This window comes from Erinaceus europaeus, chromosome 2 (genome assembly GCF_950295315.1).
Source record: "Erinaceus europaeus chromosome 2, mEriEur2.1, whole genome shotgun sequence".
Taxonomy (NCBI): Eukaryota; Metazoa; Chordata; class Mammalia; order Eulipotyphla; family Erinaceidae; genus Erinaceus; species Erinaceus europaeus.
This window is the reverse complement of record NC_080163.1, coordinates 197,919,918-197,947,137: the sequence shown is the minus strand read 5'-3', so window position 1 is coordinate 197,947,137 and position 27,220 is coordinate 197,919,918. Positions and strand designations below refer to the sequence as shown.

Genomic DNA, 27,220 nt, shown 5'->3' with positions numbered 1-27,220 from the left:
GAGGGCGCAGATGTCAATGACAGGCATAGGCAGAGCTCTCCACGGTTCAGAGGCTTTTGGTCTACTTCCGTCTTTGAGCTCCTTGATCATTTAATGCCAAGGAGAGGAGAAGTCAAGAATCCGACCTTAGGGGGTTGGGTGGAAGCGCAGCGGGTTAAGCGCACGTGGTGCAAAGTACAAGGACCTGCATAAGGATCCCAGTTTGAGCCCACAGCTCCCCACCTGCAGGGGAGTCGCTTCACAGGCGGTGAAGCAGGTCTGCAGGTGTCTTGTCTTTCTCTCTCCCTCTCTGTCTTTCCCTCTTCTCTCCATTTCTCTCTGTCCTATCCAACAATGAACGACATCAACAATAATAATAACCACAACAAGGCTACAACAACAAGGGCAACAAAAGGGGGAAAAATGGCCTCCAGGAGCAATGGATTCATGGTTCAGGCACTGAGCCCCAGCAGTAACCCTGGAGGCAAAAAAAAAAAAAAGAGTCGGACCTGATGGAGAGCAGGGAAGGCAACTAGTGTATGGTCACTACAGTCTAAAGAAGGAAAGATGGGATTCTATTCTGAGGCATCGCCGCTGTCAGGCCAGGGCCTCTGATTCAAGGGTTCTCCCCTTGAATTTGTTAATATTGGAGTTGATTTTTCCTTGAGAAAAATGCATCCCTAAAATTCTTAAAGATATACACATGCACACACGTTCATATGTGTCTATATTCTAAACTAATTCTCTTGGCATTTCTGTTGTTTTATATTATCTGTCTCTGTGCTTTCCTTCTCCTCTTCAGTGTATTGAACCTCAAAGGCTGGGAAGAAAAACATGCACCTTAGCATGCAAGAGGTTCTGGGTTCCACCAGAACCCCGCACCACAGATGGCATCAATAGAGACTGCATGAGTCGTGGAGTGGTGCTTTGGTCTCTCTCTCTCTCTCTCTCTCTCTCTCAGAAACAGAATTAAAAAACACCTTCAATATATTTGAACCTCGAATAACATAGTTTTACTTTGGTATATACATCAAAAACACTTAAAGGAATGATCATTTTAAAGGCTTAGTATTTTTATTTTATTTATTCATTTATTGAATACAGAGAGAAACAGGGGAGGGGGGAATAGAGAAGGAAAAAGTTAGAGAGACACTTGCAGCACTGCTCTGCCACTGTGAAACCTCTTCCCTGAAGGTGGCGACTGACTGGGGGTTTGAACCCAGGTCTCTGCACATGATGATGTGTGAAGGGTGAAGAGCAGTGAGCAGGGCCCGGCCAGGCCCAGGGGATGGATGCAGAGAGAAATGTTGGCTCTGTATTGGTATTTTTAGCAATCACTACAGCTCTCTACAGCATTCTGATTCTGTTCTATTAGACAGACTAAAGAGAGACAGACAGGCAGACAGACACACAGAGAGGAGAGCACCTCAGTAACTCCACTGTCCATGGAGCCCCACCAGTGCTGTCTCTTGTGCTCCAGTGTGGTGCTGGGGCTTGAACCCAGCATCTTAGCCAAGGTAAAAGGCTGTGCTCTACCCAGTGAGCTATCTCTTGGTCCCTGAGGAATTTGTATATAATTTATCGTTATCATTTATAATGAAAACACAGCTCTGCTCTGGCTGATGGTAGTACAAGGGATTGAACTTGGGTACTCAGAGCATCAAGCATGTAAATCTCTTTGCATCATCATTACGGTATCTCCCCAGTCCAGAGTTGGATCTTTTTCAGACTCATTTTTTTTTTTCAGGTGGGGAAATTGAGGCTTGGGAAGATTCAACTGTGTGCCCCTTAATCTCAAGGCAGATTAGTACTTCCTGTGACAGGCAAGTGCAAGGTGCCTGATCACAGGCCAGTGCCTTTGCGGGGCCCATGTGGGGCTCTGCTGTGGCTCTGCCGGTGACTCTGCGGCACTTTGGCGTACACTGTACGGTCGAGGTGGACACAGGCTGGGGCCATCCAGAAATAGTCCTGTCTGCACCCCAGCTCCTGCTGCAGGCTCTCTTGTAGGAGCAGAGGGGAGACCTGAGAGCCCCCTCACCCCACAGCATGTCAGATGAAGCCAATTTATCCAAGTGTAGACAGAGGCAGTGCTAAACATCTCCGAATGCTAGGGTGCAAATGCAAAACACACACAAAAAGGAAGAGGGTGGGGGTTGTGTTACCTGAGCCCTGGGGCCAGAGAACTGAGTTGGCTCTTAGATTGTCTCTTGGTGTGGGCTAAGACTAAACTAAAGTCTTGGGTTCCAAGACAAAGAGAAGAGGACACCTTATCAGAGTTGGTTTTTGAACGTCTGCTCCTCAAAGCCACCAACATCGACTCTTATTAAAAATAGAACACATTTTAGTAAAAGCTGACATTTTAAAATGCCAGTGGTTAATGGGATCTGTGCTCACTCATATTGATGATTCTTTTTTTAGGAAGACTGTGGAATCAAATTAAATTTGTCCTGATCTGAATGTTGGGCAGCCACGTAGAAGGATAGGATCTGTGTTTTCAGTCCAGCTGGGCCCAGCCTGGTGAGCAATTTGCCATGGAGTCTAAAGAGTTATGAAGATGTCAAGTTGGAAGTAAAAGTTTTGGCTGCAGGTGCATAGAAGAAGGAAATTCAGGGCTGGGCGTTGGTTCGCCCAATTGATGCCACGTTATCATGTGCAAGTAAGGACCTGGGTTCAAGGTCCTCAGTTTGTACCTATAGGGAGGAAAGCTTTATGAGTCATGAGGCAGGGCTGCAGGTGTCTGTCTTTCTCTCTACCTCTATCTTCCCTTTCCCTACTCAACTGCTTTGTGTCCTATGTATATTTGTATATATTTGTCCTTTTTTTCCCCTACAGTCCTGCCTTCTTTTCCTTTCTAAGTCACACCTACACCTATTACTACTTCTGAATGTCCTTCCTTTTTTTTCAACTCTTTCTCCGTGTCCTGATGGAGTTGGAGTTCAGAGCCCCTCTGATCATCTTCCCCCTATTATTTCTCCTCCTTTGGGAATGGACCAAAATTCTTTGTGGGGAGCAGAAGATGGGAGTTTTGGCTTCTGTAATTGCTTCTTTGCTGGACATGGGGATTGACATGTGGGTCCATATCCCCAGCATGTTTCTATCTTTCCTAGTTGGGTAGGGCTCTGGGGAGGTGAAGTTCTGGGACAGATTGGTGAGGTCATCTGCCCAGGGAACAGATGATCCCTCTCTGTGTCTGATGAAATAAAGAAAAGAAAGAACTCATTCTAAAAAGCTACTGGAAAAAAACATTTTTCATGGAAATTATTATTTTTAAAAAATATTTATTTTCTTTTGTTACCCTTATTTTTTATTGTTGTTGTAGTTATTGTTTTGTTATTGATGTCGTCGTTGTTAGATAGGACAGAGAGAAATGGAGAGAGGAGGGGGAAGACAGAGAGGGGGAGAGAAAGATAGACATCTGCAGACCTGCTTCACCATCTGTGAAGCGACTCCCCTGCAGGTGGGGAGCCGGGGCTCAAACCAGGATCCTTACACGAGTCCTTGCGCTTTGTACCACGTGTGCTTAACAGGTTGCGCTACCGCCTGACTCCCACCTGGTCCCAGGATTTATAAACTTCTGATTCCAGATAACCAACACACGTAGATGTCAGCGTAAGAGCCTGTGAACTGCCCGTCAGGATGGTACTGATGGGGAACCCAGTGCTGCGACTAGTCTCTGTGCCTAGCAGTACATGGTCCGTGACATTGTTGCTCAGAGGACATTAAGCCACAAGAATCTAATTGTAGAAGAGTTGAATTACTGATATTGATATCACATTTTATAGCCTTAGGTTTTTGATGGCTTGTAAAATCACCACTACCTTTCAAAAGCAGTAGGGGCATCATTTAAGACTTAAAAGTCTCCATTTTCTAAGGAGAACATGCGATAAGTAACCTGGATAGTCACTTCCGTACGAATAATATATGGAAGATTATTATTACTATTATTATTATTATTATTTGCCTCCAGGGTTGTCGCTGGTGCTTGGTGCCTGCACTATGAATCCACTGGTCCTGGAGAGAATTTTTCCCATTTTGTTGTCTTTGTCGTTGTTGTTGTTGCTGCTGCTGTTGCTATTGTTGTTGGACAGGACAGAGAGAAATGGATAGAGGAGGGGAAGACAGAGAGGGGGAGAGAAAGACAGACACCTGCAGACCTGCTTCACCGCTTGTGAAGCGACTCCCTGCAGGTGGGGAGCTGGGGGCTCGAACTGGGATACTTATGCCATTCCTTGTGCTTTGTGCCATGTGTGCTTAACCCGGTGTGTGACCACTCACTGCCAGGGGAGGATTATTATGGTTTATACTTCTGGACACATGGGAATTAACTCTAGACAGATTTTAGACACAGAGATTGCATTAATGTTTCACTGAACGTTCAGATTTTTGATGCTCTTACTTTTTCCTGGTCTTTGCAATGAATCGTATGTTGCATTTCACTTGATAATCGTTCACCTGTGTCTTACAGTCAGTGGCCAGGGGAAGCGGTGAAGAAGTCTGCTTCCTTCCCCGTTTCCTTGTGGTCCCGAGAAATCAGCTGCCATCCTCAGAGTGAACCAGAGCTGCCTGCCCGGCAGGTGTGAGATAGAGATGAAAGGCGCGTGTCTGCTCCAGCTCAAACTTGAATTTGGTCGGATGGATTAGTTCCTGGCCACGGCGTGACAGTGCGTTAATTAATTAATCAATCAATCAGTCCACACAGCACTGGAGTTCCCTTCAATGCCGTTGGGGTCTGGGCTGAAACCAGGGCTGTGTGGGCAAAGCAGTGCACTATCCAAGTGAGCTGTTTTGCCAGCGTCCATTAGGTGTGTTTTGTTATCTCTCCCCTTCCTCCCTCCCCCCTTTCTTTCTCTTTCTCTCTCTCCCTCTCGTTCTTTCTATTCCTCTCTCTCTCCTTCCTTCCTCCCTCCCTCCCTCCCTTCCTCCCTCCCTTCCTTCCTGCCTTCCTTTCTGTCACCAAGGTTATGGCAGGGCCTCAGTGCCTACATGATGAATCCTTCACTCCAGGAGGCCATTTTTCCTCCCCCCCTTTTTTTCAATAGGACAGAGAGAAATGGAGATGGGAAGGGGAGATAGAGCGAGAGACACCTGTCGCCCTACTTCATCATTCCTGGCCTCAAACTTGAATCCTCATGCGTGGTAATGTGTGTGCATTCAACCAGGTGTGCCACTGCCCAGCCCTCTGAGCGGTGTATTTTAAATGTTGCCAGCTCCTAACAGAAGTGTTTGGTATCATAATAATTCAATTGTTATTATTAATTATTATATATATATATTTTTTGCTGTCTGGGCTTTGCTGGGGGCTTCACAATTGCTCAGTTCCATATACCTCTCAGTGGACTATTGTTGTTTTGTTGTTTTCAGATAGAGGGTGAAAGGCAGAGAGAGAGAGAGTGAGAGAAAGAGGAGAAAGGGGAGGAGGAGGAGGAGGAGGGCCAACGCAGCATTGCTTCACTGTTTGTAGAATTTTCCTTCTGTGTGGTACCCTCTCTGTCATGGCTGGGGGCTGGAACTCAGGCCCCCACCTCTACCAGGTGAGCTCTCTCCCGGCCACCAGGAAATTTTTAAATACATTGAAAGCAACCAACAGAGGTACATCTTTAACTTGGCAGTGACACTGAACCTGGCTCTGTTTTGCCAGACATTCCCTTGGGGTTGAGACAGGCATGGAGAGGCTTACCCCCTCACATTGTATGTCAGCACCCACCCACCCCACCCCCAAGCCAGTGGAGAGCGACTGTGTCTCCCAGTGTGGATGCATGAACTGAGACCGAGTGTGTGTGGCTCCGTGAAGCGTCACCCAAGGAGAGCTCCGTCTGAAAACCAGGTGGGGTACTGAGCACCCCAGGAAGGATGAGAAGCATCTTCCTGCTCCTGTCAGTCACGGGTACAGCCCTGGGTTTCAGAGGTTCATGTTCCCTCCTGCTTTTAGTCCTGAGACACTTGAAGCAGTTGCTTAGGAAGTCTTAGCACAGCACTCCACGGCACTCAGGTATTGTAGCTAACTCATGCAGCCGTCTAGACAGCCAGGGGACACATCCGTGTAGACACGGTCCCGGTTGGACATTGCTCCTAGGAGGCCCTTTGTCCTGCTCAGCACCAATCCTGCATTTTAAAGCCCCCTCCTCCCCTGAATCCCTCCTCTAACCACAGCCTCTCTTGTCCACTCACGGCAACTTCCAGAAAGTTCTTGTGACCTGTTGCTGATTTTAGTTTCAGGGAGAACCATGGAGCCTGCCCTTGGGTTGATAGAAAAGTCATGATGAAGAAAGGAAAAGAAAGGGGAGGGGAGGGGAGGGGAGGGGAGGAAAGGAAAGGAAAAGAAAGATGTACTTTGCCTATCTTTTTTCTGTTGAAAAATGCATCAGGACTTTTCCGACAACCTCAGATTTTTATCACTTAACTCCCTCCTTGAACTAAGTCTGAGAGGTGTCCCAGCCTGAAAAGCTAACCATTTCTCTGAGTATCAGGGACACACCTATTTTTCCATAGGTGCTAGTAGGCTGATTTGTGGTGTGTTTAGTTTTTTTTTTTTTTCTTGTTTCTAAACTGAAAATCTTTTTTAAAATATATTTTATTGGGGGTGGCATGGTGGCTCACCTGGTTAAGTACACACATTACCATTCACAAGGCCCCGGGTTCAAGTCCCCAGCCCCCACCTACAGCAGGTTCGCTTCATGAGCGGTAAAGCAGTGATGCAAGTCTCTCTCTCTCTCTCCTTCCTTTCTTTCTTCCTTCCTCCCTCCCTTCCTTCCTTCCTTCCTCCCTCCCTTCCTTCCTTCTTTTCTTTCATTCTTCCTTTCTCTCTTTTAAACAAAACATCATTCAGTTCTGGCTTATGGTGGTTCCAGAGATTGAACCCGGGACTTCAGAGCCTTGCGCATGAGAGTCTGATTGCATAACCATTATGCTATCTACCCCCACCCTCTCTCCCCCTTTCCATCCCCCCTGCCCTCTCCATTTCTCTCTGTTCTATAAAATTAAGTTTATTTTTTTTTAAAGAAACAGTTTAAAATATTTATTCATCTGGTCCGAGAGGTGGTGTAGTTGATAAAGCATTGTACTCTCAAGCATGAGGTCTTGAGTTCAGTCCCTGGCAGCACATGTACCAGAGTGATGTCTGGATTTTTCTCTCTCTCCTCCTATCTTTCTCACTAATAAATAAAATCTTAAAAAATATTTATTTATTTTGACTAGAGACACAGAAGTTGAGAGGTGAGAGATATTTATATATGAGAGAGACCTGCAGCATTGCTTCACTATTCATGAAGCTGCCTCCCCAAAAGGTGGGGATGGGGGTCTTGAACCTGGATCCTTGTGCAATGTGTGCACTCTCTCAGGCATTCCACCCCCTGGCTCCTTGTGGGGTGTTTTAAAATCCAGTTTATGTCACAGAGCCCAGGATTAGTCTGATGACCTCTAGACTTGCAAGGAGAATCTTAAACTAGTGACCTTTGGGGGTCTCACTTTTTTTTGCCTCCAGGGTTATTGCTGGGGCTCAGTGCCTGCACCATGAATCCACTGCTCCTGGAGGCCATTTTTTCCCCTTTTGTTGCACTTGTTGTTGTAGCCTTGTTGTGGTTATTATTGTTGGTTGTTGATGTCATTCGTTGTTGGGTAGGACAGAGAGAAATGGAGAGAGGAGAGGAAGACAGAGAGAGGGAGAGAAAGATAGACACCTGTAGATCTGCTTTACCGCCTATGAAGCAACTCCCCTGCAGGTGGGGAGCCGGGGCTCAAACTGGGATCCTTACGTTGGTCCTGGCGTTTTGCGCCACATGCACTTAACCCGCTGCGCTACTGCCCGACCCCCCTCTCATTTTTTTTTTTTTTTTGCCTCCAGGGTTTTTTCGCTGGGGCTCAGTGCCAGCACTACGAATCCACTGCTCCTGGAGGCTATTTTTCCCATTTTGTTGCCCTTGTTGTGGTTGTTACTGTTTTTATAGCTGCTGTTGTTGTTGGATAGGACAGAGAGAAATCCAGAGAGGAGGGGAAGACTGAGAGGAGGAGAGAAAGATAGACACCTGCAGACCTGCTTCACTGCTTGCAAAGTAACCTCCCCCCTGCAGGTGGGGAGCTGGGGGCTCAAACCGGGATCCTTACACTAGTCCTTGTACTTTGCGCCATGTGCGCTTAACCCACTGCACTACTGCCCAGCCCCCTGGGTCTCTCACTTTAAAAAATTATTTTATTTATTTATTTATTTATTTATTCATGAGAGAAAAAGGGTACCCTGCTCAGCTCTGACTTATGGTGTTGCTGGGAATTGAACCTGGGACCTTGGAGTCTCAGGCACGAGAGTCTTTTGTAGAACCACCCTCCTCTGGGTCTCCTTAATGTCACTCAGTGACATTTGCCCAGCGCCCACTGGGTGTGGGGCACTGTGTAGCGTGTCTTTTGGACAGCATCGTCCTCTGTCAGCGCCACTTACTAGAGAATGTCTGTCTTTTCTATCCCGAGAGCCGAGAGGCAGTGTCCTGGAATGGGACTCGTAGCTGGAGCAATGTCCATGCAAATGGGCTAAGCAACGCCTGCGGGTGCATGAATAACCTGTCCATCTTCATTTAGATTAATTTGTATACAGCTTAGACAGCCCAACCCCATTAGACTGACCTCAGTCAGTGTCGGTCTATAAATCATGCAAGTTTCCTTGATTGATCAGTGACGTAACAGATCCCGCTGGTAAAAATCATTGTGTGTTTAACCCTCAGGCGTGGGAACAGTATCGATCGTTCCCCGGCGGGTGTGAGACAAAAGAGCACAGGGCCTGGGCCGTTGCACAGAATGTTCCAGCTTTATTTCTGCGGGTCAGTGACTCCCAAAGTTAGAATAACATGTCCTGGGTTTCATCTGATGGGGCATGGAGAATGTTGCACCCAAGAGGAATAATGAAATGGAAGTTTAGTCAGTTAGACATGTGTGACTGAAACCCTCCATCCTGCACTAGGGTGAGCATCCTTACAACAAAGGTCGGGGAGCTGGAGCGTGCCTAGAGGATTTCTAAACTCAGAAGGAGTGACAAGTACTGTCATTTGGCCAAGATCAGCAAACTGCACCCAGATCCAGAGTGTTCACTGAATCCCACAGTCAGCCAGTTACTAGTTAGTGTACATTGGTTTTATATTGAGAGAAAATTCTTCCCCCTTCCTCATGTGATAGATATTTTGGAGTAATTTTGACCACTGGGGAGGAAAACAAAATTGAATTCCATGATTCTGAGAAAAACTTTATAGTTAATTTACTCTGCAGACTGCTGTCAGTTATCTTCAGTCCTCTCTTTCTTTCTCTTTCTGTTCTCTATCTCTCTTTCTCTCCTGCTCTCTTTCTCTTATGGCCACCAGGGTTATTCCTGGGGCTTGGTGCCTGCACAATGAAGCCACCACTCCTGGTGACCATTTTTCTCCTGAAAATAAGTGTGTGTGTGTGGGGGGTCGGGCAGTAGCGCAGCGGGTTAAGTGCAGGTGGCGCAAAGCACAAGGACAGGCATAAGGGTCCAATTCGAGCCCCTGACTCCCTAACCTGCAGAGGAGTCGCTTCACAGACAATGAAGCCGGTCTGCAGGTGTCTATCTTTCTCTCTTCCTCTCTGTCTTCCCCTCCTCTCTCCATTTCTCTCTGTTTTGTCCAACAACAACAACATCAATGGCAACAATAACAATAATGACAACAGCAAGGGCAACAAAATGGGAAAAAATGGTCTCCAGGAGCAGTAGATTCGTAGTGCAGGCACCGAGCCTCAGCAACAACCCTGGAGGCAAAAAAAAAAAAAAAAAGAAATATTGAGAGGAGGAGATAGGGAAAAAGATATCTGTAGTATTGCTTCACTATTTGTGAAGCTTCTCTCCTGTAGGTGAGGACCAGGGGCCTGGGTCTGTAACATGGACAACGTGTGCACCCAACTGGCTGTGCCACCACCTGTCCCTCCCTTAGTATTGTGCCCTATAAGAACTAAGGAATCCAAGTATTTGAGGGAGAAGACCACCCCCACTAACTCAAGCGACTGATCTGGACAGTGTGGCCAGCTCGCTGTGTCCCGCCTGACTGGCCCAAGTGACTGGGGTTTTGGGGGGTTTTTTTTGGTGTGTGTGTGTGTGTGTGTGTTGTGTGTGTGTGTGTGTGTGTGTGGTTCCGAGTGCAGGTTGCTCAACAGTTCTGAGGCAGGAAACCCTGTGACCGGGTGTGCTTCTCTGTCTGTGCTAGCCTGTTTATGTTTTGTGCAGAGCGAGCTAAATAGATAGTCACTTCCGGCTACCACCTAGTGTCTGAGGCTCAAAAAGTCACCGGGTTCTGCTCCAGAGACTCTGAGAACTTTATGGCTGAGAGGAACCCACCAGTCTAGTCAAATCCTGTGAGAAAGAGAGAGGGCGGGGATGGAATATAGAAAGAAACAGAGAAAGACACCTGCAAACCTGCCTCACCACTTATGAAGCATCCCTGCTGCAGGTGGGGAGCGGAGGCTTGAACCTGGGTCCTTGCACATAGTACTATGTGTGCTTAGACCAGGTACACTACTACCCAGCCACTTCCTCATGTGATGTTAACAGATAACTTCAAAATTAAAAAAATTTTTTTTTACAATATTTATTTCTTTTTTTGAGAGAGGAGGAAGAGAAGAGAAAACCAGAGCATGATTCTGATATTCACGGTGCCAAACTCCCATGCTTGAGAGTCCAGCATTTTATCCCCACATCACCTCCCAGGCTGTGAAATAAACAAATCCTTTAAAAAAATTTACTTAAAAAAAATAAAAAGGTGTTAGCAGGGTCCAGGCAGTGGCACACCCAGTTAAGTGAACAGATTACCATGTGCAGGGATCCGCGTTTGAGCTCCCGCTCCCCACACTTTGTGAGTAGTAAAGCAGGTCTGCAGTGCAGGTGTCTATCTTGCTCTCTCCCTTCTCAATTTCATTCTGTCCTATTCGATAAATAGAAAGAAAATTTAAAAAGGCCTCCAGGAGCAGTGGATTCAAAGTACAGGCACCAATTCCCAGTGATGACCCTGGTGACAATGACAGTAAAAGTGGTAGTAACGCTGGCTGCCATTTATTGGATTGTTGGGAAAGTCCTGATGCATTTTTGCGTCGTAAAACATGCTGTGACTTCTTAACCAAGGCTGCTTCTATCTGATCCCAAAGCAGTCATCCCAGCAGTGAGACAGACCTGGCCAGGGCAGCTGAATGAAAGCACTTTGACTTGGGTCAAGTACCGTTCAATTTACCAGCAGCTACACAATCATTAACTTCACATTCACTTGTGGCATGGGCGTGCTGAAGATGTCTAAAAGAGCTCTGGACTTGACTGGCTTTAAAAAAAAAAAAATGGCACGGGGCTAGCTGGTGGCGCACCTGGTTAAGCGCACATATTACAGTGCACAAGGACCCAAGTTCAAGCCCCCTGGTCCACACCGGCAGGGGGAAGTCTTCACAAGTGGTGAAGTGGGGTGCAGGTGTCTCTCTGTCTCTTTCTCTCCCCTCCCCTATCAATTTCTCTGTCTCTACTCAATAATAAACAAGTAAAAGTATAATTTAAAAGCACAGAAACAAAAGGTCAGACAAGCTGGCACACTCATCCAAAAGGTAAGGAAATTGTGCTCAAAATCATGCAGAAAGCAAGTGCTGTCGCACATTAAGCTTAGCCGGGGGGAGCTTGGGATCTGGAGAGTGTGTAGCCAAGTCAGTATAATGTCCGGTTTCAGGTTTTTCCACCGCAGGAGCTGTGATTTCACACCTCGGAGGGAATTATATAAATGGAGACAGTTAACTTCTCCTCCAGGGTGTCAAGTTTTTCTGATGATGCGCTAATCACTGCTTCTCGCTGGAGAGGTGGTGTGGTGAGGTGCAGACGCTACTTCTCACACGTGCACTTAAAGGGATTCCCACACTTCACACCCTAGATTATAGCCGGTCGCCTGGCTTTGGTCCTCAGTTCTTAGCTGCTCTACTCTGATGATGGGCCTGCAGCGCAGATGAAACCATAGCACCCCTGAGTGACTGAGGACATGAGGTGACGGGCAGTGGGGGCCTTGTCAAGGGGCTTTGGGCTTCTCTGTGTAAATCTCGCACAAATGCAGTTAGCTCATTGTGGCCAGATATGCCAATATTTGCTTTCTGACTCATTTGCCCTCCTGACTTTATAGCGTTTTTGAAAATGGTGATATTGTTCTGTCCTGGCAGAGGGTATGTCCATTGTCAGATGTGCTCAGGGACCTCCACTGTCTATGGGCACGGCATTCAAATATGGGTGCTATGCCACAGTTCCTGACCCGGCCATCTGGTTGATCAGATATTCAGTTGTCTGGCTTTGACATTGACCGAGCTTTTGTGTCCTGCTGTCTGGTGGCTGCTCTTAGCTAGGCAGGGAGAGCTGGAACTACCCATGCCTTACCTGCTAATGGGGTGGCTTCTTCTGCAAGACGCCTGTGACCCTTGGTTTGGGTTAGACGAAAAGCCTAATTGGGTTCTTGTCTAAGTTTGGTGGGGGGGATCACAGATGATGAAGCTCTTTGGGGAAGTTCTGTTTTCACAGTGAGGATATCCACCAGGTTGGTGAATTAAAACCATTTAAGGAAATGTCAACAATCCTAGGAGCTTGGGCTGTGTGTGTGTGTGTGTGTGTGTGTGTGTGTGCGCGCGCGCGTATGTCCACTCCTTGCCCAGTCTAGTTTGGACATTGAACTTGAGCCATCCCCAAGTAACAAAAGTGTGGAGATTCTTTTATTTATTTATTTATTTATTTATTTATTTATTTATTTATTTATTTATTTATTTCCTTTTGTTACCCTTGTTGTTTTATTGTTGTAGTTATTGTTGTTGTCCTTGTTGTTGGATAGGAGAGAGAAAAATGGAGAGAGGAGGGGAAGACAGGGGGAGAGAAAGACACCTACAGACATGCTTCACCGCTTGTGAAATGACTCCCCTGCAGGTGGGGAGCTGGGGGCTTCAGCCAGGATCCTCACGCTGGTCCTTGTGCTTTGCGCCACAATCACTTAACCCGCTGCGCTACTGCCCAACTTCTCGTGGTACATCCCGTGAGTACCCATTCATTGGGGAAACTGACGGTCCTTCCTAGCCGACTGAATCCACATGGATCCCAGTCACTTTCAAAGCCAGCAACAAGCAGCTCCTGACAGCTTTCAACCTGACCTGTTGACTGGCTACGGAAGAAGGGCAAACGCTAGAAGAAGAAGAAGTGCCCAACTCCCAAGTGTGGAGATTCTGTGCAACAAGCTGATTGTTACTCCCCACCCCCACCTCCAGCATTATTGCTGGGGCTTGATGCCAGCACTATGAATCCCCCCCCCCATTTTTTAAATTTATGAATAGGACAGAGAGAAATTGAGAGAGGAGGGGAAGATAGAGAGGGAGAGAGAGAGAGAGAGATCTGCCTGCTTCACCACTTGCAAAACATCCCCACTGCAGTGGAGAGCCGGGGGCTTGAACCCAGATCCTTGCTTGGGTCCTCGTGTTTCCTTTTATGTGTGCTTAACCTGGTGCACCACCATCCAACCCCCCCCCAAATGTTTTTCTGTTAGGGGGCAGTGGAAAGGCTTCCCTGGGGTTATAAAAAAGATAGAAAGATCAGGAAGTACAATGGCTAGATTCTTGCTTTTTTCCTTACGTGAAAAATCTCATGTAAGCATATATATATGAAGCTAACCAAACAAATAATACATTTATAAGCTATTTCAAGGCAAGTAAACCATACAATTTATAGTTAAACATCAAGCTTACTGAGCCAGCAGGTGTTCTCCCATGCAATGTTATGCTGAGTGTCTCTATCAACTGGAGAGGAAACTGACAGTCTGATAGAGCATTTTATCTCCAGGAGGATCAAGTTTTCTGAGACATCAGGTGAAAGCACTTGTCTAAATCATAATAAAAGTTCATGGGGACCAGTTGATGGTGCACTGGTTGAGAGCATAAACATTACAGGGCACAAGGATCTGGGTTCAAATACCTGGTCCCCACTTGCAGGGAGAAAGCTTCACAAGTGGTTGAATAGGTCTGCAAGTGTCTCTCTCTTTCTCTTTTTCTCTCACTCTTTGTCTCCCTTTTACCTTTCAATTTCTCTCTGTACCTAACCAACACACACACACACACACACACACACACACACACACACACACACACACACACACCACCACCACCACCAACAACAACAACAACAACAACAAATTCACAATGAAAATTTATATTGTAGAATTGGGAATGCCCGTCAACTCTTGCTTGTTGCCTTACCATGACTGAACTGAATCGTTACTGTCTCTAGTACAAACAAGAAGTTTAGGTCAGGGATCGGGGGTCGGGTGGTAGCACAGTGGGTTAAGCGCACATGGCGTGACTTGCAAGGACTGGTGGAAGGATCCCAGTTTGAGACCCTAGCGCCCCACCTGCAGGGCAGTCGCTTCACAGGTGGTGAAGCAGGTCTGCAGGTGTCTTATCTTTCTCTCCTCCTCTCTGTCTTCCCCTCCTCTCTCCATTTCTCTCTGTCCTATCCAACAACAATGACATCCAGAACAACAATAATAACTGCAACATCAAAAAAAAAGTTTAGGTCAGTGAATCCTGGTTAATATAATTATGTTTGTGCTCCTGTTCTACTGTCTTTCCTTTTTTTTTTCTTCACAAACATTTACTACTCTGTATGGTGTGTGTGTGTGTGTGTGTGTGTGTGTGTGTGTGTGTGTGTGTGTGTAGGCCAGTCAGAGAGACAAGGCAACGAACAAGAGTCAATGGTGTCTGTCTGTCTGTCTGTCTCTCTATCTCCACCTTTCTTTCTTCCTCTCTTTCTCTTTCTTAAATAAAATAGAAAAAAAAAGTTGATGACATTCCCTATCCCAATCCCATTAAAAAAAAGAGTACAGGAAGGGATGAACACAGTTGTCATTAAGAGTGTGTGCAGAGGGCATTTGCAGGCAGGCTTAGCAGGAGACCTGGGGGAAACTTAGTGAGGGAGGATGTGTGCTTGGCTGGAGGAGAAAGAAGTGAGATCAAGGAGGCCAGGGGGTAGGATGGGTGAGACATTAACGAGATACTAGTAAACGATTCATAGCTGGCAAAACAGGGTAGAATCAGTCAGTCAGCACCAAGCACATCTTTCTGGCCCTGGGTGGGCGGATCAGCACCCCTTTCCCATGTGTGAGTAAGGATATTTCCAGAGTTCAGCCCTAGATGGGACCAGAGAGGCTAGAAAGTCTTCAGGATTTGCTTTTTCTTTTGTTTTGTTTTGTTTTTTGCTTTTTCACCTCCAGGGTTACTGCTGGGGATTGGTGCCTGCAGTATGAATCCACTGCTCCTAGAGACCATCCCCCCTCCATTTTGTTGCCATTGTTGTTGTTGTTGTTGTTGTTACTGTTGTTGGATAGGGCAGAGAGAAATCCAGAGAGAAGGGGAAGACGAGAGAGGGAGAGAAAGATAGACACCTGCAGACCTGCTGAATTCACCGACCCTGCCCCCCCTCCCCCCCCGCAGATGGGGAGTCGGGGGCTCAAACTGGGATCCTTATGCCAGACCTTGCATTTCTTGCCATGTGTGTTTAACTCGTTGTGCTACTGCCCGGTCCCTCCCCACCCCCCCCCCTTTTTTTTTGAGTTGCAAGATTCTATAGTAAAGACTGTTGTGTATTGAATTTCCATGCTTTAACATTACTTGATTGATTGCAAAAAGTTGTTGTTGGTGGTGGGGTTGTTGGGTGAAGTACATCTATTTTAACAGCAGACACAATTCTTGGTTTATATTCAAAATGAAAGAGTTCCTGTATATTCAGGAATAGAAGTCAGGCCTTGTAAGTTTCTTTGTCTTTTTTTAAGGGTTTTTTTTTTTTTTTTTTTTTTTTTTTTTTTGCCTCCAGGGTTATCGCTGGGGCTTGGTGCCTGCAGTATGAATCCACTGCTCCTGGAGGTTATTTTTTCCCTTTTGTTGCCCTTGTTGTTTATCGGTGTTGTTGTTACCATTATTGATGTCGTTGTTGTTGGATAGGACAGAGAGAAATGGAAAGAGGAGGGGGAGACAAAGACAGACACCTGCAGATTTGCTTCACCGCCCGTGAAGTGACCCCCCCCCCTGCAGGTGGGGAGCCAGGGGCTTGAACTGGGATCCCTATGCTTAACCTGCTGCGCTATTGCCTGGCCCCCGGGTTGTGGTTTTTTAAAAAAAATATTTGTTTATTTATTAATAGAGAAACTGAGAGGGGAAGATAGGGAGAAAAACAGAGGGACACCTGCTGATCTGTTTCACTACTTGTGAAGCTTTCCCCTCCCCCACCCCCTGCAGGTGGGAACTAGGGGCTTAAACTTTCCTTGTGCATTGTAATGTGTGCACTTAACCAGGTGTGCCACTGCCTCGTCCGAGCATTGTAAGGTCCTAAGAATCTTCTGGAAGAAGATGAAAACATCAAGGCTATTTCCTTATTGAATGGTCTGCATTGCAGCTTGATTAATTCTTCTATACATGTTCCAAAAATTGGAAAAATTACCCTTTTTTATGACCAGACATGAATCCATTCTGGAGAGTGAGGCAGCACAGAAAACTTTGTGGGGTACACTGACACACTCTCAAATCTGATCTCACTGATGGTGAAGCTTCATTTTTTTTTTTTGCCTCCAGGGTTATCACTGGGGTTCAGTGCCAGTACTGCAAATCCACTCCTCCTGGCAGCCATTTTCCTTCCTCTCTTTGTTCTTTCCTGTTGTATTTGATAGGACAGAGAGAAATGGAGAAAGGAGGGGGAGAGAGAAAGACAGACACCTGCAGACCTGCTTCACTGCTTATGAAGTGTCTCCCCTTCAGGTGGGGGCTCTGGGCTCCAGTCAAGATCCTTACACTTAGTACTACCTGTGCTCAACCAGCTGTGCCACCACTGGGCCCCCTTGGAGCTTCATCTTTCTTTCTTTTTAAATCTTTATTTATCTGTGGATAGAGATAGCCAGAAATGGAGAGGGAAGGGGGTGATAGAGAGGAAGAGAGGCAGAAAGACACTTGCAACATTGCTTCACCACTCACAAAGCTTTCTCCCTGCAGGTGGGGACAGGGGGCTTGAACCCAGGCCCTTGTGCATTGTAACATGTGCACTCAACCAGGTACACCACCACCCGGCCCCTCGAAGCTTCATATTTATAAATGATTCTCCTAAAGTCTGAATATTTATAATGTCTAGATTGTGCTCCTCTTTTGCACAGATGGAAAAATCACATTTTACCCTACTGTTGTCCCTTGACTGTTGGTTCAATCCATTTTTTTCTTTAAAGGCTGTTAAAAGATGCCTTCAGCTGTACACACAAGATAAAAATTTTTTTTTACAACTATGGAGCTAGCTTTTGAATATTGAAGCGTGGGGCTTGCATCTGTATAGAAAGAGCAACCTCTGGCCTTATGAATTGTGGACAGAGAGCTATTCAGAACAAGGCTGGTGAAAAAGTCAGCCTGAGATTCCTAGGCAAATCAACAGTCCACAAATGCCTTTCTCAGAGTTGAGTTTGTTGGGCATTGGATAGCTGCCCATAGTGACGAGACTATTTCATGTCTCGTGTGCACGCGTGTGTGTGTGTGTGTGTGTGTGTGTGTGTGTGAAAAAAGTGACATGAAATCTTTCTATAGTTTTGATTTTTTTTTTTTTCTAAATGGCAAGGTAGGAACATGAATTCTAGCCTGTCTCCAGAGGTAGTATGGTTAGTTTCTACATATCTTGCATGTCTTGCATGTCCTGTTTGCCCCAAAGGAATACTTTCAATTCCATCCAATCTAACTTGGGAGGATGACATAGAGATCTTAAGTCTGGACCTGCTATTAGGACAGTTAAAGCCTATTGGGGAAGAGAAGGTATATACATATTCAAACCAAATAATAAACAGGAAGAATATTATTAGTGTAAAAATATTTATATAGATGTATATTGTTTAGGCAAGAAATTCTAAAGGGAGCTGGAATAAAATATAACCCTAACATAGTAATTTTGGCCTAACATAGTAATGGCCTAACATAGTCTTAATTTTTTCTCATGATTGGCATCATTGGCCTACTGTCTGTTTGTTGTGTTCTTCTGAACGAGAAATTTCTTGCAAAAATTTTCAGCTTAAAGACATAGGTTGCAGGGGCCGAGCAGTAGCACAACTGGTTAAGGATCCAGGTTTGAGCCCCCACTCCCCTCCTGCATGGAGGGCTTTTCATGAACTGTGAAGCAGGTCTGCAAGTGTCTTTCTTTCTCTTCTCTCTCCCTATTTTCCCTTCCCTCTCAATTTCTTCCCTTCCTTCCTGCCTCCCTCCCTTCCTCCTTCCCTCCTCCTCGTTCCCCCTCTTTCTTTCTTTCTTTCTTTCTTTCTTTCTTTCCGCCTCCAGGGTTATTGTTGGGGCTTGGTGCCTGCACTACGAACCCACTGCTTCTGGAGGCCATTTTTCCCATTTTGTTGCCCTTGTTGTAGTTGTTATTGTTATTTTTGCCATTGTTGTTGTTGAACAGGGCAGAGAGAAATCAAGAGAGGAGGAGAAGAAAGAGAAGGAGAGAAAGATAGACAGTTAAGGGGCATGGTGGTGGCACACCTGGTTGAGTGCACATGAGTGCACATGTTACAGTGCACAAGGACCTGGGTTCAAGCCCTCGGTCCCCACCTGCAGGAAGGAAGCTTCACAAGTGGTGAAGCAGGGCGCAGGTGTCTCTCTGTCTCTCTCCCTCTCTATCTCCCCCTTCCTTCTTGATTTCTGGCTGTTTCTATCCAAAAATTAAATAAAGATAATAAATAGAAAAGATAGACACTTGTAGACCTGCCCGCAAAGTGACTCTCCCTGCAGGTGGGGAGCCGGGGGCTCGAACCGGGATCCTAGTGCTGGCCCTTGTGCTCCACACCATGTGTGCTTAACCTGCTGCCTCAATGCCAAGTGTGCCCCTCTCCCCTCTTCTATCTGTCCTGTCAAATAAAAGTAAAGTAGAAAGAAAGGAAAAAAAGGTCATTAAGAGCTGTGGATTTGTGCTGGCACTGAGCCCCAGTGATAACTCTGGTGGCATTAAAAAAGTAAAAACATGGGGCCAGGTGGTGGCACACCTGGTTGAGCACACGTTTTACAATGCACAAGGACTCAGGTTTGAGCCCCCCATCCCCACCTGCAGAGGGAAAGCTTTGCGAGTGGTAAAGCTGTGCTTAGGTGTCTCTCTGTCTCCCTCTCTGTCACCCCCTTTCCTCTTGATTTCTGGCTGTTTCTATCCAATAAAGATAATTAATTTTTTTAAAAAAAAAGTAAAAACAGGGGTTGGGCGGTAGCGCAGCAGTTAGTTAAGTGCACCTGGCGCAAAGTGCAAGGACCAGTGTAAGGAACCTGGTTCGAGCCCCCAACTCCCCACCTGCAGGGGAGTCGCTTCACAGGCGGTGAAGCAGATCTGCAGGTGTCTATCTTTCTTTCCCCGTCTCTGTCTTCTCCTCCTCTTTCCATTTCTCTTCGTCGTAACTTAACAATGAACAACATCAACAACAACAATAATAACCACAATAAGGCTACAACAACAAGGGCAACAAAAGGGAGAAAAATGGCCTCCAGGAGCAGTGGATTCATGGTGCAGGCACTGAGCCCCAGCGATAAGCCTGGAGGCAAAAAATAAAACACATAATAAAAGGAAAGAAAAAAAGACATAGATTGCATGTTTTAGTGTGGAAAACCATTCTTGGTTCGTTGCCATAAAGCTGGACCAGCCCTTTCAAAGCAGAGGCCATTCAAAGGAATCAGAAGAGAATGCCAAGGTCTGTTCCTATGTGGGCCAACCATGAATCATGACAGGCTGTAGGGAGTCTGTATGGAATCCTACCAGAGTCAGACAAGCCATTCTGATGGACACACTTCCAGTGGATTTGAAATGCTAGGAGACTGGCTAGTTATTTTTCTCCAGTTTGCTTGAAAGAAATAAATAATGCATCTAAACCATGTCAGTGCCTTCAGAGTTAAGCAACCACAAACAATTTTATTTATTTATAGATTCATTTTTTTTTTTATTGCCACTGGGGTCATTGCTAGGGTTTGGCGCCTGTACGATAATCCACTGCTCTCAGCAGCCATTTTTTCCCCCTTTCCATTTTATTGGATAGGACAGAGAGAACTTGAGAGGGCAAGGGGGATAGAGGACAGAGAGACACCTGCAGGCCTGCTTCACTGCTTGTGAAGATTCCCTTCTGCAGATGGGGAGTGAGGGCTTGAACCAGGGTCTTTGCTCATGGCAGCAAGTAAACTCACCCAGGTGTGCCATGGCCTGGCCCCCTCAAACATAATTTTAGAAATAATTTTATTGGGAGGGTGGGCAATACTTTTGATACAAAGGAAAATTGGTTGGGTATAATAAACTAGAGCAAAGGACTCAGGAAGATAAGACGGGGAGGGGATGAGAGTGGGCGGGGGGCTTTGGGGTCCTGGTGCCTGAGTGCTTTGCAGGCACAAGCTTGGTCTTTACCTAGACTGCTGGCAAAATGAGTTCTTAAGCAGTGCTCTGGAGACACCAGAAGGCAGAGAAGAAGGAATAATCCAAAACCCCCCCCCCAAGCATGTAGGGGGCACTGCAGGAATGTTCCCCGTTAAGCACTCTGCACAGCAGGGACTGAAGTCCGTGTGTCCAGCAGGCTGCTCGCATGGTGAGAAAAGAAAAACGCCCCCGCCCCTCCACTGTGCTCCCTCCCTCCTGGCCCCCCCTCGCCCCCCTGCATTGACATGCATAGCTGGCCTGGTAGGTGTAAAAATAGCCTGCCAGCGCCTGAATTGGACATGGTCACCCAGGGCAGCCTGCAGTTGCTGGGGTTTTGAGTTCTCCTTCCGACACCAGCAGGCCAACCAGCAGATGGGGAGAGGTGGTGAGGGGTGTGGAGGGGAGCCCCGAGATCACGTTGGTGCCCCCCCAGGAGCCCTGGCTGGTGCTCAGAGGGCACAGGAGGGCCAGCTGTCAGCAAGAGCCCCAGGCCTGCCATGGGCAATGCAGCTCTCTGCCCTGCATGCCACGCAGATAAGAGCGTGAGGGCACAGGGCCACTTGCAGGAGCTGGAGAAAACTCTGGACTACTACGGCTGTGCCAGCGAGGATGCGGCAGAAGCCTGCCCCAGGGTGAGTTCTGAGCTCCGGGCCTGGAGGAGAGGTGACGTGGTTTCTGGCTTCAGAGGCTGCTGGGGAGCTCACTGGGCAGGCCTGGAAATGGCCTGGAAGAAAGCAAGCAGGATAAGGGCAATGTGACCAAACCACCTGATGCCTCGGGCTCTGTGGCCACTGCTAAAGTCATGCCACGTGTTTGTGCCTTCAAACTAGGCTTTTAGCCAGGCAGTGGCCTTGGGGGCAGGGGGCGGGGGGACGACACAGCAATGGTGTCCTCCCTTGACGATGAATTTTTGCCCTAAGTTGGATGCATATGTTATCCTAGAGAGACCTGGCAACATTGCCAAGATTGACATACGACGTACAAGCTGCCTGATATTTCACATATATATATATATATATATATATATATATATATACACAAATATATATACATTTGTATGTTCATTTATAATTTATGTTTCACTTGGCCACAGAGTATTTTTTAAGCCTGTGCTTGTGTGAGCATCCACTCGCTCACACTATAAAGGTGTCTGGCTTGTCAATTCTTGACTGGCTTCACTCACAGAGCCTTTGAGTCTTCTAAGGATGGTGAGATCCCATGAGAAGGCTTTGAAAAGTGGTGCCATTGGCTATTGAAGTTGACTTTCAGAGGGTCATAATTCACAGGCATGGCTTATTACTTCAAGTGGTTACAAAAGCTCATTGTGAAAAAAAATGGAGGGGGGGAGCAGAGGAGAAGGCCAGAAGTGTCTCCCTGAAACATTTTTGATTTTCAAAATGACTGGAGAATAAAGTTTATCTTTGATCTGTTAGGCCCAGGAATTTGACCTTACTGCAAGTGAATGTATTTCAGGGCGAAACTGTGGCAATGAGAGACTCTGGGTTCTCAGTCAGAGGGACAAAATGACCCCTGTAAGCATATTAGGCCCCGAGTTTCCAGCAGGGAGACGATTCAGTGAAGGCAACAGTCAGAGCTGGCGTGCCACCCACTTTGCTGTCCACTTTCTCTGTCTGACCTGGATTCCTTTCGTCATTTCAGAGCCCGAGAATCCAGTCAGGCCTTGGCAAAACTGAAACACGCCAAGAATGAACGCATCCATTTAAACAACACACAGAGCCTGTGTTTGCACTTCATAGTGCTGCAAAGAAAGTGTCTGACATACTATGTGAGAAAGGGGAGAGAAACTTCCAGACAGGGACCGGAAATCACCTGGTCAAAAGCTAAACATGAAGGTGGACAGGAAGAGAGTTCCTAGGGGAGGGGGAGGGGAAGGGAAGAGGGAGAGGAGGGGAGGGGGAGGGAGAGGAGGGAGAGGGAGACAAGGGAGAGGGAGAGAAGGGAAGGGAGAGAAGGGAGAGGGAGAGGGAGAGGGAGAGGGAGAAGGAGAGGGATGCTTGCCCACCCGCCCTCATCATCATCACAGCCTGGGTTTGGCATCTAGGGCCATTAGGCCATTATCCTTCTTCTGGGTTGTGACTTAAGTTATGTACCACCCTTTGAAGTGTCTCTCCAGATTTCTGAAGCAGTGCTCCCAGTGCAGCTTCACAGCTGGTATATATATATATTATATATGATATATATAATATGATTAGATAGTATCAAATCTATAAACATTAGATATTATTAAATATCCATTAATATATAACAGATATGTATATTATATTATATTATATTATATTATATTATATTATATTATATTATATTATATTATATTATATTATATTATATTATTTTATTTTATTTTATTTTATTTTATTGGATAGAAACATCCAAAAATGGAGAGGGAAGGGAAGGGGGTGATAGAGAGGGAGAATTTTTTCTATTTTTTTAAAAGATTTTATTTATTTATTCATGAGAAATATAGGAGGAGAGAGAGAAAGAACCAGACATCACTCTGGTACATGTGCCACCAGGGATTGAACTCAGAACCTCATGCTTGAGAGCCTATGCTTTATCCACTGCGCCACCTCCTGGACCACGGGAATTTTTTAAAAGGGTAACGCATGAGTGCTTTGGTGTTGAATGTGAGGGTATGTGATTGACTGTACAGAACGATGTCAGCATAATTTAGCAGCCCCAGGACTAGGATGAGAAATCTATTCAAAGCACCAGAGTTTCCCCCAATGGAAATGGAGCTGGACCTGTTGACATTCTCAGCATCAATGGCAGGGCTCTCCTCCAGGCCTTCACCGGCTTCTACTGCTTCTTACCACCTTAATACAGGCCATCCTCAAACCTACATGGGTGAGAGGTGGTCTCTCGTCATTCTACTTTGCCTTTAATATTTTTAGTTATTTATTGTTAGATAGAGACAGAGAGAAGTTGAGAGGGGAGGAGGAGGGAGAGAGGGAGAGAGACACCTGCAGCTAGTGCTGCTTCGCTGCTTGTGAAGCTTTCCCTCTGCAGGTGGGGACCAGGGGCTTGTACCTGGGTTTCTGCACACTTTGTGTAATTAACTAGGTGTGTCACTGCCTGGTCCCCTTGTAATTTTATTTTATCTTTTAATGTTTATTTTATTGCTACCAGGGTTATTGCTGGGGCTCAGTGCCAGCATTATGAATCTACCAGCAACCCCAGTGGTTACTTTGTAGCCTGCCTTCCTCCCTTCTTACCTCCCTCCATCCCTCCCTCCCTTCCTTCCTTCCTTTCTTTCTTCCTGTCTTTTCTTTCTTTTTTTAAAATTATTTGTTCCCTTTTGTTGCCCTTGTTGTTTTATTGTTGTTGTTATTGATGTCGTTGTTGTTGGATAGGACAGAGAGAAATGGAGAGAGGAGGGGAAGACAGAGAAGGGGAGAGAAAGACAGACACCTGCAGACCTGCTTCACCGCCTGTGAAGTGACTCCCCTGCAGGTGGGGAGCCGGGGCTCAAACCGGGATCCTTGTGCTTTGTGCCATGTGCACTTAACCCACTGTACCCGACTCCCCCTTTTTTAAAAACTCTCTTTCTTTTAATAAGACAGAGAGAAATAGAGGGAAGAGAGGAAATATAGAGAAATATAGGAAATAAAGAGGGAAATATAGAGAAACAAAGATACTTGCAACACACTTTATATTCATGTGCGGGGGGGGGGGGGCCCATCATCTCTCTGCATGTTCTTTTTGGAGAAGTGTCTATTCAGATCTGCTCACTTGTTGATGTGATTCTTTGCTTTTTTTGTTGAGTTGTATGAGTTCTGAAAATGGTTGACTCTTAATACCAAGGATAACGTAAGCAAATTATGTGACTCTACCAATTTTAGGCTTTCAAACTTACAAAACCTGTTCTCTTCCTGTACTTTAAAATGATGGGGTCAGATTGAAGTCACTCCTAAAATCACCTGGCTACAGATTCCTCAATTAGTCACTTTCTGTTTATGGGTAACACACTTCATGATAAATCACTGTCAAGAAATTCAGAAACTATTCACTTGTATTTTTTATAATCTTTTCTTTTTAGGGGAAAAACAGATATAGAGGTCCATGCCCCCCCTTTTTTTTCTTCTGGAAATAAACTTGGAAATGTTAAATACAGTTTGTTGTGACAAAAATGTCCAGAAAACTAAAATTTTCAGTTATGTTCATTATCACAACTAAACTCTTGAAAAACAAATTGAGCACTCAAAGTGCTGGTTTATGTAAGTAAATACTTTGTTCTTTTTCTGTAAGTTTAATTTAGAATGTTGAAGACTCACTCTCTCTCTCTCTCTCTCTCTCTATCTATCTATCTATATATAGCTCCCAATAGATAAGTACAGCAAGGAAGAATATATCAGTTTTTCTGTTGGAAGTGAAAAAAAACTATTTTATCATACATCTACATTTGGAATTCCATTTGGAGGATTATAGGTTATTTCTATAAAATAATCAGGCTAGAAGAATTTCCAGATATATGATAGAACCAAACACAAAAATTATAGCAACAAAATAAAAAGAAAGAAAAGAGAATATATATTAGGTAGTATGATACTTTTCTATTTTAAAGCAGCTGTTAAAATTATAATGACAGTAAATACAATAGATTGTACATGCATAGCATTTCTCAGTTTGCATGTACATGTTATGTATGTATAAACTATTGTATTTACTGTCGACCATAAAACATTAATCCTCCAATAAAGAAATAAAATAATAAAAATAAATAAATAATAAAAATTTATATAATGAAGCAGGGGACAGGTAGCGGCTCACCCAGTAGCTCACACATTATTCAATATATAAAGACCGGGATTTCCCACCTGCAGGGAGTAGCTTCAGGAGTGATGGAGGAGTGTTGAAGTAACTCTTCTTCTGTCTCTCTCTTTTTTCCCCCATCTCTCTCTCTCTTTTAGAAAGAAAGAAAGAAAGAAAGAAAGAAAGAAAGAAAGAGGAAGAAGGGAAGGAGGGAGGGAGGGAGGAGGGAAACTGACTACCAAGAATGGTGGAGATATGCTGGTTCAGAGCCCCTGTGATAGCCCTCATAGTAAATAATAAAGAAAGAAATAAATAAAATTCTGATCTTGTGGACCACATGCCTTGTCTCAGCATCTCCCCATCCCCCTCAAAGGCATCAACAGACAAACTTGGCTTGATTCCAACAGCTGCTTGATGTTTGTACTGCTCAATTTTCAGTTGCCAGGTTTCTCATTTACAACATTAAATTACCATTGCTGTCCTCCCATTTTGCAAAGAATCCGTTGTGACAGGTGAACCACTCTATCTGGCAACTTCCCCAGGAGAGAAAATGTTCCTTCTTGGAAGATTACACTGAGACTGGTAGGCCTTCCTCGGCAGACTGTGAACTTTTCTCATTATTGTATATCTACTAAGATGGAGTGGGCAGAAAGAGGGAGAGGGAGAAGGGGGGGAGGGCAGGGGAGGGGAGAGAGAGAGAGAGAGAGAGAGAGAGAGAGAGAGAGAGAGAGAGGAGACAATTGTAGGGGGCTAGGCAGTAGTGCACCTGGTTAAGCACACATAGGACCAAACACAAGGATTCTGGTTGGAGCCCCTGGCTCACTACCTACAGGGGGGGTTGCTTCACAAGTGGTGAATCAGGTCTGCAGGTGTCTGTCTTTCTCCCTCTCTATCTTCCCCTCCTCTCTCAAATTTTCTCTGTCCTATCCAATTAAAATTTTTTTAAAATGGCCTCCAGGAGCAGTGGATTTGTAGTGCAGGTGCTGAGCCCCAGTGATAACCCTGGAGGGAAAAGGAGGGGAGAGGGAGGGGGGAAGAAGGGGAGGGAGGGAGGGAGAGAGAAGGAGAGGGAGAGGGAGGGAGGGAGGGAGAGAGAGAGAGAGAGAGAACAAGAACAATTGTATGGAGCTTATCATCATATCCAAAGAGGCAAACTTTTCTTCAGTGTTGAGTATTAAGACACTAGAAATAAAGTATATATGCTCTGATAAATATTATCTTTGGTAACCATTTTATTATTGTTATAAGGAAACTTTTTTCATAGAGATAACTTGGATATTTAAATCCTTAAAAGAGTATGATGAAGATCTTTCTGGCAAAGCTTTTCAAAAATAAAGCTTGGCTTTAGATCTTGGGTGGTTAATTTGAAGAGAAATGTTGAGAGAGGATTAGACAGGGCTTCTGCTTTCTCAGGACTTACAACCTTGGGTGAGAAGCTAGAATAATCCCACAAAGACTGACATCAGGCAGTAGTGTGGCAATGCACATGGCTACAGATTCTTTCAGATTCTTTGTCTACTCTGCAAATCCTCACCAAGCCCCAAGGGTGTGGGCATAATTCAGGGATGTCAGATGAGGAAGGGCAGGCTTCCTACAAACCTGAAAGACCTGGTAACCACTCTCTGAGTTCACCCTGGTATGGTCAGAACACCCCCTGGAGGTTGGAGACAGAACTATGGAGATAACTGAATTTCTGACATGTCTGCTGTGATGCCTAGCTGTTAGTAATTAAGAAAAATAGTTCAGCAGAGAAGTAGCAGGCATTATAATTGAGCGGTCTATCAGGAAACCAGGGGCTCTCCGACATGCAGTGACATTAAAAGTGTTTCTCCTCGGGAGTTGGACGGTAGCGCAACGGGTTAAGCGCAGATGGCACAAAGCACAAGGACTGGCATAAAGAGCCTGGTTCAAGCCCCCCGGCTCCCCACCTGCAGGGGAGTTGCTTCACAAATGGTGAAGCAGGTCTGCAGGTGTCTGTCTATCTTTCTCTCCCCCCTCTGTCTTTCCTTCCTCTCTCCACTTCTCTCTGTCCTATCCAACAAC

At 45.6% G+C, this 27,220-nt stretch overlaps 1 protein-coding gene across 5 annotated transcripts in view; it reads left to right on the top strand.

The window, feature by feature from the left end:
- LOC132536851 (ankyrin-2-like) overlaps positions 1–27,220 on the top strand; it is a 328,978-nt gene that overhangs the window by 265,244 nt on the left and 36,514 nt on the right. Inside the window, exon 1 of one of the 5 annotated variants that reach the window (XM_060186237.1) lies at positions 20,713–21,039. The exons of the other annotated variants lie outside the window; for them this stretch is intronic. Within the exon in view, the coding sequence (XP_060042220.1) occupies positions 20,905–21,039 (135 nt within the window). The 5' untranslated portion in view covers positions 20,713–20,904. Of the gene's footprint in view, positions 1–20,712; positions 21,040–27,220 lie in introns of those variants that run through there. 5 annotated transcript variants of the gene reach the window in all.